This window comes from Poromitra crassiceps (genome assembly GCF_964638095.1).
Source record: "Poromitra crassiceps genome assembly, chromosome: 9".
NCBI classification, from domain to species: domain Eukaryota; kingdom Metazoa; phylum Chordata; class Actinopteri; order Beryciformes; family Melamphaidae; genus Poromitra; species Poromitra crassiceps.
The window spans coordinates 13,668,822-13,683,791 of NC_139630.1; the positions used below are offsets into that span (position 1 = coordinate 13,668,822).

General features: G+C 49.1%; 1 protein-coding gene across 1 annotated transcript in view; it reads left to right on the top strand.

The window, feature by feature from the left end:
- Positions 1-14,970, top strand: part of jag2b (jagged canonical Notch ligand 2b) — a gene marked incomplete at its 5' end in the record, with an annotated part of 102,037 nt that overhangs the window by 47,607 nt on the left and 39,460 nt on the right. Inside the window, 2 exons of the mRNA XM_083642742.1 lie at positions 3,330-3,384; positions 13,828-14,085. Of these exons, the coding sequence (XP_083498868.1) occupies positions 3,330-3,384; positions 13,828-14,085 (313 nt within the window). The remainder of the gene's footprint in view (positions 1-3,329; positions 3,385-13,827; positions 14,086-14,970) is intronic.

Sequence of the window (14,970 nt, forward strand, 5' to 3'; positions counted from 1 at the left end):
GTGTGTTTGTTGTGACTGTGAGCCAGGCGTGCGGTGCGGATAGTATACAAGAAGTTAGCCACTCAAGCTACTCCTATCCTGGAGTACCATATGGCGAAGATGATGAAAAGCAGGAAAAGAAACAGAAACAACACGGACTGGTTTCCACAGACAAGAGAAATAATTGAGAGGTGGGTCAGCTCAGCTTACCGCAAGTTAGCGGTTATCAGATCCCTCAGTCTGACAAATCCATGCATCTGGCTGTGAGTTGTAGCATTAGATCGTTTAATTAATTGCCGCCGTAACGTTATGCGCAAGCAGGCATTGTGTATTTTTAGCAACTCGTTAACAAACGCTGATGTCATGATAGTTTGTTGAATGTAAATGCGATTCATTTATATTGATTGGCTAGTCAGTGAAGTTGAGCTGTCTCGTCAGATTTGACAAGAATGACGTTCTGTTGCAGCAGTGAGCACACTGATCTGCAACGCTAGTGTTAATGTTTAATTAATTAGTGTTAACGTTATATGCAAGCGGGCAGTTATCGCCCATGTATTTTTAGCAACTCGTTAACAAACGCTGATGTCATGATAGTTTGTTGAATATAAATGGGATTCACTTTGTGCCATTGGCTATATTGATAGGCTAGTCAATGCTCAACTAGTCTTCCATGCATGAAGTGGAGCCATCTCATCAGTTTTGGACAAGAATAGAGTTCTGTTGCATCAGTGAGCATTAAACCCTGATTTGCAACTCTCCGTTTTGCACTGAAAACTATTCCACTGATTTATTTGTTTTAGCTACATTTCTTTCCTTTGTAGTACTCCAATATTTTTTGTAGGGACGGCAATACGTTTAGAGAACTTAAAGTTATGTTAAATACAGTAGGTTTTATTTTTTTCTGCTGTAAAACTTAAGATGGGGGGAAAACTAAAGATTTGTAAAATAATTTCAATGTGTAATGCAGTTTTATTTTTGTTAAAATGGATTTTTCTAAAAATTGGTATCGAAAAAAGTATCGTTCAGGAACCGGTATCGAAATCCAAGTATCGAAACGGTATCGATATCGAAAAATTTTGAACGATACCCAGCCCTACTAGCGCGAGGTTTTGGGCGCCACCATAAATTTGGGGGGCTAGCTTCGTTCTTCTTCGTCGATTACGAGGGTCGCAAGGTGTTATGGGATATCCTAACCCACCCAAGGTACCACTCCCACTGTATGCCTCCTAGAAAATTTGGCCAAAAATAGATACCTAGAAAGGTTGCAAATATAGTGACCTTTATGTATCCTACGTGTTTCAGACAGCCTAAAACTTAAAAATGACAACATCCGACCTAGAAATGCTATGTATATAGGTCGATTCCTTCCGTTGCAGTCAACAGCCATAGTTTCAATTCAAGGAAAAATCCAGAGTCCTCCTTGCCTCTCTCTCTCTCTCTCAGCCCTGCAGCCTCTCGTGGCCTCTGGCACAGTTTGACTGAGCGGATCTGATCTCTCTCTCTCTCTCCATCTCTGAAACATTGGCTTTCATCACAGCGTAACTCAGCACCTCCAGGCAAGGGAGCCAAGCTGCATACGATAGGCAGTAGTAGCAGTGGAATCGATTTTGCATCATTCATATGTGTGTGTGTGTGTGTGTGTGTGTGTGTGTCTCTGTGTCTGCCTGCCTGCCTGCCTGCTGATGTTTGAAGCAGGCTTGTGTGATTATTATTATGGCTAAAGTGATTATCTCAATTATTCTGCTTGTTTTTATGAACACAATTATGATAATTGGTCTGGGTGAATTTAGGAGCAGAATGGGGTTGGCTGGCTCACTGTGAAGTGTTGCTGTTATAGACGAGAGTCTGGGGGGAAACAAGGACAGGATGTTGGTGTTGCAGAAACCGTGCGGATCCAGCGATGCTTATTGACGTGGTTGCATAGATCGCTTCTACTCTGAGATGTGGCAACACAGTTCACAGCAACGTTTGTGGAGTATCTGTGCTTTTTGATGCCATTTGGTTCATATAACCTAAAGGTTTCCAAAGCATACATTTTTGGCTATGAAAAGGATTTTTTCGTGTTGGAAATTGTGTTCACATTCAGGATAGGGTGAGCTATTATGTAGGGCCTCTCTAGTGGTGTCGAATCGTACTCAACATCTGTACTAGAGAAATGCCAGCTTGGGTTCTGGCTAGTCTCTACTTACTAGCCTAGCCTACTAGCGCTGCGCTAGGCTAGGCTAGGCTAGGCTAGGCTAGGCGAGTCATTCCTCATGCCTGCAACATGCTCATCAACTCCACTCCCATGAAAAGACAGATGTAAGCAGAGGTGAGTCCACTGTGAGAGGCACGTCAGTCCGACAGCTGTGATTGGTCACGCTGCTCGGCGAATGGCGGCGGAGTGTTAATGGGAGCACTTGTTGATGTAGTCCAGCGGGTGTTAGGAGGATTACGTTACAATTAATTGTGCAGCCTTAGTTGTGAAAGTCATGCATCCTAATGCTTAATAATATCCTCCTTAAGGGCGTCCGGGTAGTGCAGCGGTAGATTCCCTGCCTACCAGCACGAGGGCCGCAGGTTCGATCCCCCGCGTTAACCTGCAGCTCGGTCGGCCGTCCATGCAGGCACAATTGGCTCCGTCTGCAGGTGGGAAGCCGGATTAAGTGTATAAAGACACTGCGGAGCGCGTCATCATTCAGAAACCACGCCCAAAACACACACAAAAAAACACAAACCCCCCCCCCCCCAATCCTGGCGTTCTCCTATGTCGGGTGCATGGTCGGGTGTTGCACACAAAGATCATATATACTGTACGGAAGATGAACACTCCAACTTACTTCATTGACAGCAACATCCACATCTTTCTTCTCCGTGGCCTATTTCATGCAGTGTCTCTGTGTCCTGGTCGCTGCATCTCCTCTGGTCGTTCGGGGGTTCCTGTTCGGGGGGGGAGGGGAACTCGGGGGCACAACGTGATCCTCCCATGCGCTATGTCCTGCCGGTGAAACTCCTCGCTGTCAGGTGAAAAGAAGCAGGTGGCGACTGCACATGTATCCGAGGAAGCATGTGTACAACTCTCCCCAGATCGGCAGAGAGGGTGGAGTAGCGACCGGGGCAGCAGAGGGAATTGGCCAAGTACAATTGGGGAGAAAACGGGGGAAATCCTGGAAGAAAAACGTGGTGTATATAGGGTGATGTGGTCGCCTGTGGTCTGAATGCAGAGTTCTCATTAAAGCCTGACCCACTGTAGAGAGAGATTAACAAAATCCATACGCTTTTGTTGGCAACGTGAAGCAAATGTTTTATTCGTCAAAGCATGAAGCGACTCTCTTTCTGACTTCTCTTTCTTTCTCTCTCTCTCTCTGCAGCGGTCGTACACACTGATCGTGGAGGCCTGGGACTGGGACAACACCACGCGCAACCGTGAGTACACTGTACCATCATTTGAATCCATCATACATGTCATTAGGGTACATATATACTGTATACTTGTATAAACTCCTCAAAAAAAGTTCAGAAACATTAGTTTGGTCGATTATTTCTCCCCTTTACTAATACCAATTGGTATTGTATTTTATATCGTTGGAAAGCCTGATTAGTCACCTTTACAACGAAGTACAACTTGTAAGGATCGTGCATTCGTGGAATGAGCAACACAGCTAACCGTGTGGGTAGCGCCCAAAAAAAGTGCCCAAATCCCCTGCAATATTCTTCTGTTGGTATTATGATATAAAATACAATAGCAATTGGTATTATTAAAGGGGAGAAATAATCAACCGGAATAACGTTTCCGAACTTTTTTGAGGAGTTTATATACATATATATGTACACATATATATATATATATATGTACACACATATATACAGTATATATATATATACTGTATATAGGTACATATATCATACATGTATTGAGAGCACATGGTAACCTGGCGAGCCACCCAAGACGCCTCACAGGAGGATCAGAGGCTGCGTTCTGAGGCCGCGTTGGCCTCCGGGCGTCGACGCCGACCAGCTGTATCCTGTTTTCCCTGGGCCGCGTCCGCTGGCTGGACTCCTCCCCCTCGTAGCCACGTAGCCCAGTCTGGGAGGAAGAGGGCCCACTGAGCAATGTGGGATTCTAGCCGTCTCTTGAGTGTGTTGCACGCAGCTTTGATGTGCGGAGACACTGGCACTTTTCATGGCTGTCTTCAAGCCCGTCCCGTGCGGGCGAGCCATGTGCGTGCAAGTGCCCTCATCCACCTAAGTTCATCTTAATACAAACTCCCGCCTTATTTACATCAGGTCATCACATCCTGTTTTGTCCCTAACATCAAAAGCACTTCCACTCGTGAACGGAGACAATGGACAAGAAATAGATTTGAGATCAGAGCACTTTGATTAGCCCTATTGCATCCTGACCTTCTGTTTCTGCATTTAGCCCCTTCGGTCAATACCTTTTATAACAGTCATCATGTCTGATGACGTTTGTGAGGGAATTGGATGGAAGGCCTACTACACACAGGAACACTCCTGCTCCATTTACCTGCCAGCTACTAACTCGTCTCTTATATTGCAAAAACATGCGACGTGGCGCAGCCCTCGCCGTATGCGCCGAGGGCTGCGGCGCAGCTGGCGTGCAGCTCCCCCGAAAAAGGTGACGCAACGCAGCTGACGTGAACAGCGCACGTATAATATAATGTCGATGGGGGAGATAACAGGAGAGAGTGAACGCTATGACCCAAGTATATGCATTCTCTCCCTGGGCTAACTTCTAGTCATGAAATCCTCGTGAAATCACACAATTGACTCATTTTGCGGGGGACTCCCCTGCGAGCCCCTCGTCAAGCCGTCGTTGGAGTATATAGGTGTAGCTGCAACGCTCCAAGGCTCCGAGGCTGACGTAGCACGTTTACCGCCTAAGGAAACAAGGATGCATTCATTATTTTATAGAGAAGAGAGCAAGGAAAATATTCCCCTTCAAGTTTTCCTCAAACGGACAGGGAAAGTGAGGAAAAGTGGAAAAGTTGGAAGCTCGGGCAGGTCAGATGCATGTTATTAGCGTTCAAAGGCCAGACAGATGGGTCACAGCCGGTCACAGCAACCATCGACTGACTGGAACCTTGATGTCACGGGTTCAAGTCTCTCAATCTTCTGGAACAAAGGCTCCTCTCAGCCTCCCGGGGAACATCACAAGGGAGTCTGCTTGTAGTGGTGAACCTCCGTAAAGTCACAAGGGAGTCTGCTTGTAGTGGTGAACCTACTACTGTAGGGCTGCCTGGCTGGGGGTAAGACACCACTGGCATGGGAGGGGTTAACTTTGTCACGCATTGCTCGTCCCTGTCTCCTTCTTTTCTGCCATTTCATTCCTGCGTTGTGTATTTTTAACCAAAGATGGTCGACTCTGTGAATTATTTTCAGAGTAAATGTTGATTCAAGATTCAAGATTCAAGATTGAGTTTCACCTGTGATGTTTCTGCTTCATATTTGACATGGTCTAGCGAAAGGGCTAACAAGTAGGCAGCCGTGAAATTGCACAAATCAAAACTCGAAACTAGTAACAGAACTACTCTACGCGTCCTCTGGAAACTAGTAACAGAACTACTCTACGCGTCCTCTGGAAACTAGTAACAGAACTACTCTACGCGTCCTCTGGAAACTAGTAACAGAACTACTCTACGCGTCCTCTGGAAACTAGTAACAGAACTACTCTACGCGTCCTCTGGAAACTAGTAACAGAACTACTCTACGCGTCCTCTGAAACTAGTAACAGAACTACTCTACGCGTCCTCTGAAACTAGTAACAGAACTACTCTACGCGTCCTCTGAAACTAGTAACAGAACTACTCTACGCGTCCTCTGAAACTAGTAACAGAACTACTCTACGCGTCCTCTGGAAACTAGTAACAGAACTACTCTACGCGTCCTCTGGAAACTAGTAACAGAACTACTCTACGCGTCCTCTGAAACTAGTAACAGAACTACTCTACGCGTCCCCTGAAACTAGTAACAGAACTACTCTACGCGTCCTCTGGAAACTAGTAACAGAACTACTCTACGCGTCCTCTGGAAACTAGTAACAGAACTACTCTACGCGTCCCCTGAAACTAGTAACAGAACTACTCTACGCGTCCCCTGAAACTAGTAACAGAACTACTCTACGCGTCCCCTGAAACTAGTAACAGAACTACTCTACGCGTCCCCTGAAACTAGTAACAGAACTACTCTACGCGTCCCCTGAAACTAGTAACAGAACTACTCTACGCGTCCCCTGAAACTAGTAACAGAACTACTCTACGCGTCCTCTCGGGAGCTGCGTTCCTTTCTATTCATTTTCAATGAGAGGCTGTCCGTTAATTGTCCGGGCAGTTTTAAAAATAGCGTTGACGTTTAGGGGTGGGAATCGCTGAGTAGCTCACGATACGATATGGTCACGATACTTGGCCCTCGATAACGATATTATCACGATACAGCGATTCTGCGATAATCGATATATTGGAAGACGATACATCACGATGCCTGTGTAACTGAAGAGTAAAAATACCCCTAAAAGGCAAGAAGCAGGTATTATGTATTTATTAGCAGAATTGACATGAACTCTCTCAGAGTTCACTCACTCACTCATAACATTTTCGATACCACGGAGGAAAAGTTACACATTAAGTATTTTTATTATTATTATTAAAACAAGAAAACCTATATAACCTACCTACCTATATAATTTCTAAAAGTAGATATTAATGAGCAAACATTTCCATTCATGTAGCCTACAGTATTTATGTTTTTGTTTCAACTACAAACATAAATAAACGTCAACTTAAAACTATGTTTCAACTACCACACACAGCATAATATTTTAGCCTGTTGTTGTTGTTGTTTTTTTTTAATAAACATATCGATACTTGGTGCCAGTGTATCGATAACGTATCGCAAGTGGAAATATCGCGATACCGTGAGTATCGATATTTTGTCCCACCCCTATTGACGTTCCAAAACCGGCTTTATTGTATTGCAAACCTGAGGATTAAAACTTGCCTACAGTGCAAAGTAACTCTACTCTCCGGTTACCTCCTAGGAACAGAGATTTAAAAAAGGCTCGGAGTCAGACTACTCCAGTACTAGGTGAGAGAGTGTTTGTGGGGTTGTGGCTGCGTCGGGCTGGTCTTTTACTATGCTCCTCACGTCTGTGTAACACGGCCTGGAGGACACAACAATGCATTCTCATTCCCATCACCTCCACATGCATCTGTCAGGACCGTTTGGCCCACTATACTGATGACACGCCTGCTTACATTCCTCTGCTGTTGGACGATGGCTTCAGTTCACTTCTGTTTATAGCCCCTTATCGCAAGCATGTATCAAAGGGCTTTATATAGCATCATCACAGTCATTATATATTACATCATATTATCTACACACAACATAGGTTACATAACGTACATCGTCTTACATTACATACTAGAAACGTTACTAGATTACATTAGGATGCTACAACAAAAGCAGCATCTCTTTAGACTGTGGGAGGAAACCCACGCAAACCCGGGGAGAACATGCAAACTCAACTCCACACAGAAAGGACCGGGGGGTGGAGATTCGAACCCACGACCTTCTTGCTGTGAGGCGACAGTGCTGCTAACCACTGAGCCACCGTGCCGTCCAGCACCAGCCCTAATGCATCAGGTGTAGATCATTGCAGTCATCTATCTTGTGAGATGGTGAAATAGTTTACCGGACGCATCAGTCATGGGCCTGACTCAGCTGCAGCTGACATGTCCAAGAGATTCTTGTCCCCAGCGTCACGTCCTCCACTGTCTCCCCTACCCCCTGTGTCCCCAGCATCACGTCCTCCACTGTCTCCCCTACCCCCTGTGTCACCAGCATCACGTCCTCCACTGTCTCCCCTACCCCCTGTGTCACCAGCATCACGTCCTCCACTGTCTCCCCTACCCCCTGTGTCACCAGCATCACGTCCTCCACTGTCTCCCCTACCCCCTGTGTCCCCAGCATCACGTCCTCCACTGTCTCCCCTACCCCCTGTGTCCCCAGCATCACGTCCTCCACTGTCTCCCCTACCCCCTGTGTCACCAGTGCCACGTCCTCCACTGTCTCCCCTACCCCCTGTGTCACCAGCATCACGTCCTCCACTGTCTCCCCTACCCCCTGTGTCCCCAGCATCACGTCCTCCACTGTCTCCCCTACCCCCTGTGTCACCAGCATCACGTCCTCCACTGTCTCCCCTACCCCCTGTGTCCCCAGCATCACGTCCTCCACTGTCTCCCCTACCCCCTGTGTCACCAGCATCACGTCCTCCACTGTCTCCCCTACCCCCTGTGTCCCCAGCATCACGTCCTCCACTGTCTCCCCTACCCCCTGTGTCACCAGCATCACGTCCTCCACTGTCTCCCCTACCCCCTGTGTCCCCAGCGTCACGTCCTCCACTGTCTCCCCTACCCCCTGTGTCACCAGCATCACGTCCTCCACTGTCTCCCCTACCCCCTGTGTCCCCAGCATCACGTCCTCCACTGTCTCCCCTACCCCCTGTGTCACCAGCGTCACGTCCTCCACTGTCTCCCCTACCCCCTGTGTCACCAGCATCACGTCCTCCACTGTCTCCCCTACCCCCTGTGTCACCAGCATCACGTCCTCCACTGTCTCCCCTACCCCCTGTGTCACCAGCATCACGTCCTCCACTGTCTCCCCTACCCCCTGTGTCCCCAGCATCACGTCCTCCACTGTCTCCCCTACCCCCTGTGTCACCAGCGTCACGTCCTCCACTGTCTCCCCTACCCCCTGTGTCCCCAGCATCACGTCCTCCACTGTCTCCCCTACCCCCTGTGTCCCCAGCATCACGTCCTCCACTGTCTCCCCTACCCCCTGTGTCACCAGCATCACGTCCTCCACTGTCTCCCCTACCCCCTGTGTCACCAGCATCACGTCCTCCACTGTCTCCCCTACCCCCTGTGTCCCCAGTGTCACGTCCTCCACTGTCTCCCCTACCCCCTGTGTCACCAGCGTCACGTCCTCCACTGTCTCCCCTACCCCCTGTGTCCCCAGCATCACGTCCTCCACTGTCTCCCCTACCCCCTGTGTCCCCAGCATCACGTCCTCCACTGTCTCCCCTACCCCCTGTGTCACCAGCATCACGTCCTCCACTGTCTCCCCTACCCCCTGTGTCACCAGCATCACGTCCTCCACTGGGCTGCTGTCCACTACCCCCTGTGTTATGGTAAATGGTAAATGGCCTGCATTTATACAGCGCTTTTATCCAAAGCGCTTTACAGTCAGTATGTACATTCACCCATTCATACACCGATGGTGGCAGGTTACCACGCAGGGTGCTGGCACACCAACGGGAGCAATTTGGGGTTCAGTGTCTTGCCCCAAGGACACATCGACATGCAGACTGGAGGAGCCGGGAATCGAACCACCGACCTCTTTTATCCAAAGCGATTAGTGGATGACCCGCTCTACCTCCTGAGCTACAGCCGCCCCCGTGTGACGTCCTTCACTGGGCTGTTGTCCCCTAAGCCCTGTGTCCCCAGTGTCACATCCCCACTGGGCTGCTGTCCCCTCCCCTACCCCCTGTGTCCCCAGCGTCACGTCCTCCACTGGGCTGCTGTCCCCTTGTCTACCCCCTGTGTCCCAGCTGCTGTCCCCTTGTCTACCCCCTGTGACCCCAGCATCATGTCCTCCACTGGGCTGCTGTCCCCTTGTCTACCCCCTGTGTCCCCAGCATCATGTGCTCCACTGGACTGCTGTCCCCTTGTCTACCCCCTGTGTCCCCAGCATCACGTCCTTCACTGGGCTGCTGTCCCCTCGTCTACCCCCTGTGTCCCCAGCATCACATCCCCACTGGGCTGCAGTCCCCTCCCCTACCCCCTGTGTCCCGGCTGCTGTCCCCTCGTCTACCCCCTGTGTCCCCAGCATCACATCCCCACTGGGCTGCAGTCCCCTCCCCTACCCCCTGTGTCCCAGCTGCTGTTCCCTCGTCTACCCCCTGTGTCCCCGGCATCACGTCCTCCACTGGGCTGCTGCCCACTACCCCCTGTGTCCCCGGCATCACGTCCTCCACTGGGCTGCTGTCCCCTCGTCTACCCCCTGTGTCCCAGCTGCTGTCCCCTCGTCTACCCCCTGTGTCTCCAGCATCACGTCCTCCACTGCCCCCCCCCCCCCCCCTCCTCCTCCGTGTCCTCAGGAAAGCGGCCTTGTGTGTTTATGGAGCAGGAAGCGGGCTGGCCTGGACGGCCCGGTCCGTGTTTAGACACCGAGGCAGCCGGGCCCGGCTCGGCCCGCAGCCCATTGTTCTCTATCTGGAAACTGCCGGGGGTTATTTCTGTTATTGTTGCTTAATGCTGTTTGACATTGTGTCAGTCCTCCAGAGGTGTGTGTGTGTGTGTGTGTGTGTGTGTGTGTGTGTGTGTGTGTGTGTGTGTGTGTGTGTGTGTGTGTGTGTGGGTGTGTGTGTGTGTGTGTGTGTGTGTGTGGGTGGGTGGGTGGGTGGGTGTGTGTGTGTCCGCATGCCGGCTCGCTCACTTGACGGTGGCTCAGTGGTTAGCACTGTCACACGCACTAAGGTCGTGGGTTCGAATCTCCACCCCGTGTGTGGAGTTTGCTTGCTCTCCCCGTGTTTGTGTGGGTTCCCTCTGGGTTTCCTCCTCCAGTCCACAGATATGCTGTGTTGTGTTTGTGTAGTATGGTAATGTAATCCAGTCAGATGTCATGTGGGTATGATATGATGTATGTAAGCTGTTATGTTGTGTGTCGATATACTGGATGATGTATTGTAGCCTGGTGTACTGTGATGATGCTATGTAGCCTGGTGTACTGTGATGATGCTATGTAGCCTGGTGGACTGTGATTATGCTATGTAGCCTGGTGGACTGTGATGATGCTATGTAGCCTGGTGTAACTGTGATTATGCTATGTAGCCTGGTGGACTGTGATGATGCTATGTAGCCTGGTGGACTGTGATTATGCTATGTAGCCTGGTGTACTGTGATGATGCTATGTAGCCTGGTGGACTGTGATTATGCTATGTAGCCTGGTGGACTGTGATGATGCTATGTAGCCTGGTGTAACTGTGGTGATGCTATGTAGCCTGGTGTACTGTGATGATGCTATGTAGCCTGGTGTATGTAGCCTGGTGTACTGTGGTGATGCTATGTAGCCTGGTGTACTGTGATGATGCTATGTAGCCTGGTGTACTGTGATGATGCTATGTAGCCTGGTGTACTGTGATGATGCTATGTAGCCTGGTGTAACTGTGATGATGCTATGTAGCCTGGTGTACTGTGGTGATGCTATGTAAAGCTCTATGAGACATTCAAAAAGGTCTGAGTGCAGCGAGGAACGGCCCCAAAGCCACGGAGAAAAGGAAGTCCCCCCCCCGCCCCTCTGTTTGCACAGAGCTTGTCCGCCGGTTCGATCCCGCTGTGATAAAGATTGCTTTCTTTACGGAGGCTCAGAGGCTGGCATGCCACCGGGCCCCGTGGAGGAAAACGCAATCTGAAGCCAACATGGCAGCAACCTCGCCACAGACACTAAATGACATGGCACACACACAGAGGGAGGCCAGAGGCACAGACACTAAATGACATGGCACACACACACACACACACACACACACACACACACACACACACACACACACACACACACACACACACACACACACACACACACACACAGAGAGGCCAGAGGCACAGACACTAAATAACATGGCACACACACACACACACACACACACACACACAGAGAGAGGCCAGAGGCACAGACACTAAATGACATGGCACACACACACACACACACAGAGGCCAGAGGCACATACACTAAATGACATGGCACACACACACACACACACACACACACACACAGAGGCCAGAGGCACTCGCGTTTTGCTCTATTGCCAGAGACAATGGGCTCATTTGCATACAATGAATTGTAACTGCATACTTAAAGTCCTCCTCCAGGCACTTTTCCCCTCCTGTTTCACGTTGATGTTCTGTCAAAACGTACATGTGCACACGCTGTAACAACGCACGTCACCATTAGTGCCAAAGAGCTTACAGTCATAAGAACCAAAGCCTAATAGTTTGTTCCACTCATGTTCCACTGCAACATAATAACTGCAGGCGCTGTTGTAAAAGCAGCAGAAGAGCATCACCTCTTGTCTTCAGTAAACTCTTTGTCTGCGATAAAACGGAATTGGCGGTCATACTGTTTCTGGTCATATCTCTGTAAAAAAAACATTATTTAAGAAGCCAAAATATTGCTTATTGTCAACAAACCGGCCAACACATATCAAAGCGATGGACTTTATGGAGCGTGGTTCAAATTGGTTAAAAGTGACGCGGCGTTTTGAGCCTGGTGAACACTTAGTTAGCAAACGTAGCTAATGGCTAACAGCTAGCTAACGACAGAGGGTATTTACTGTATATATTGTATTTACTGTCCATCATACGTCACTCGTCAGACAATTATGACGTCATCACCCGTTTTTACCAAAAGCTTATTTTTAGGACTTCAAGTTTGAACCCAAAATAAGGTTATTTGTCAACAAAACAGACTAGTAAACACTGCGGCTAATTCATGAAATATCTTAAAAATGACAAAATACAATAAGATTCAGTGGCTTGTTTTCCTCCAGACAACACAGGATACCAGGCCGCCTGAGGGAGAACACCCTGCTGCTATCTCCAGAAAGGAAATGCTGTAGTAAAAGTCCCCATACGTCAGACGACTCCACATCTCACTGTCCCAAATACTTTGTGTACATTGTACTTTTAGGGGTACATGTAGTACTTCTGGGCTCAAAATGCAAAGTGTCAGTACACTTCAAACACAAGCTGTGGCTGAGACGGAGGGTAAAGGAAGCTGGCCACTGACCACTTCCTTTTTGAAAAAGAGAAAGACCAGGATGACCTTTTGACCTCTTGTGTTTGATGGTACCTTCAAAGTGAACGGCTTCTTGGGGACCTTGTGATGTCTCCCGTGATGCAGCTGTGTGTCGTCTTGTTGGAGAGAGAGAGAGAGAGAGAGAGAGAGAGAGAGAGAGAGAGAGAGAGAGAGAGAGAGAGAGAGAGAGAGAGAGAGAGAGAGAGAGAGAGAGAGAGAGAGAGAGAGAGAGAGAGAGAGAGAGAGAGGATCTTTATGGTACCTTCACCCAGCCTGCCCCCTCAGTCAGACAGCATTCATGGTGGTCTTTTCAGTCTTCAGTGTTGTGTGTGTGTGTGTGTGTGTGTGTGTGTGTGTGCTCGCGCGTGTGTGTGGGAGGTGTCAGTCAGGCGCGTTTGTAGACGGGACAGGGGTTCCAAATGGAGACGATGTTTTATATGATCCGCGTGCTTCTGTGGTCAAATTGACCTTTCCGAAGTCCCGCCCCTTTTCCACTGGCAGAACCTCGGTCCACTTTGGTGTAGAGAGCAGCAGCAGCAGCATGTCATGTGTCAAACAAACGTTCATATCTCAAAAACCATTCATCACATGATCGCTTATAGCAATGTGTTTTTAAGATGTGCGAATTTAGTCCAAAGTGCAGCGTGGAAAGTCAGCTTGACGTGAATCGTGACAGCACATGGACTGTACTGTTCTCTCGTTTTTGCTCCAAGTGAAAATGTTTTATGGTCACTCACAATTCAGTAGGTCACGGGTTAGCTTGGTTCAATCCTTAAAACTCCTTATATTATTGTTATATTATTATTTTGAGGATTTTTCTAAATGTCTATGGAGAAGATGAATGGGGAACTCTCCTCCGTCACGTGACTGTTCAGCTCTATGGGGCGCATGGAGATAAAATGGGCGGGACTTAGGAAAGGTCAATTTGGAGCGACATACTGTCCTTGCAACTAGACCAGACTAATTGATCCCCGTCCCCTGTTTTGTTTCCAGACGATGACGAGCTGCTGATCGAGCGCAGCATCCACACGGGCATGCTCAACCCGGGGGACCAGTGGCAGACCATCCAGCACGACGGGCCGGTGGCGCGGATCGTGTACCGCGTGCGCGTGCGCTGCGACGAGAACTACTACAGCAGCAAGTGCAACAAGCTGTGCGTCCCCAGAGACGACTACTTCGGCCACTACCGCTGCGAGCTGTCGGGCAACCGGGTCTGCCTGGTGGGCTGGATGGGCCAGGACTGCAGGACAGGTGGGTTCCCCGACATCCCTGCAAATGTTAGTTAGCGTCTTAGCCTCGGTAGCTACGCTGTGCAAAGTGCTTAGGGTGTTCGTAAAAGCAATGGAGGGACATGCGTTCTTCTTTACTATCCATTGACTTCACTCACTGTGGCCATTTTGCATCCCACCAAAAGGTATTTGAATGTATTTTGGGGATGCAAAATGGTGTAAGTAAAGGCAACCTTTCTGCTATCCAAACTTTTTTGGAATGGGGGCCACATTAGATCATGTGAAAATACCGGGGGGACAGACAGCTGCTTCTCACGACACACGGGTTATTAAAAAACAAAAAAAACAAAAAAAACACATACGTTATAATTGTACAGATTTTGTTTTACCATCTGAAAATATTAGTTCAGCCTGTGCTCTTCCTACTTGGTGCTTGTCTACAAACTGCATGATGCTGTCATCATTAGGTGAACGGTTAATTGAACTTGCTTGATTAACCAATACTGTGTGGAGGGCCACACATAGTATATTTTGAGAGACAAGCTGAGGGCCACTTAAAATCGGTCTGCGGGCCCCAATTGGCCCCCGGGCCGGACTTTGGACGTGCCATTTTCAGCCAGCCATTTTCACATACAGTACTACTGTATGTGAAAATGGCTGGCCAGAGCGGTTAGCCAGCTAGTTGATGCTTGTGGGTGGGGAGTGGGGGGGGAGTGGGAGGCCCTCCATAAATCAGCCAGCTGACCTCGGGAGGCTAAGGGTGAAAAGGGGAGGGGAGTGGAGAGGAGAGGGGCACGTTGTTTTTAAGAGGTGGGGGGGTCGTGTTGTACATACAGGCCATAAAGTCGTCCCCCTTCCCCAGCCCCGGTCAGGGTGCCACAAATTCTCACGTCTCGTCGCACTTGTC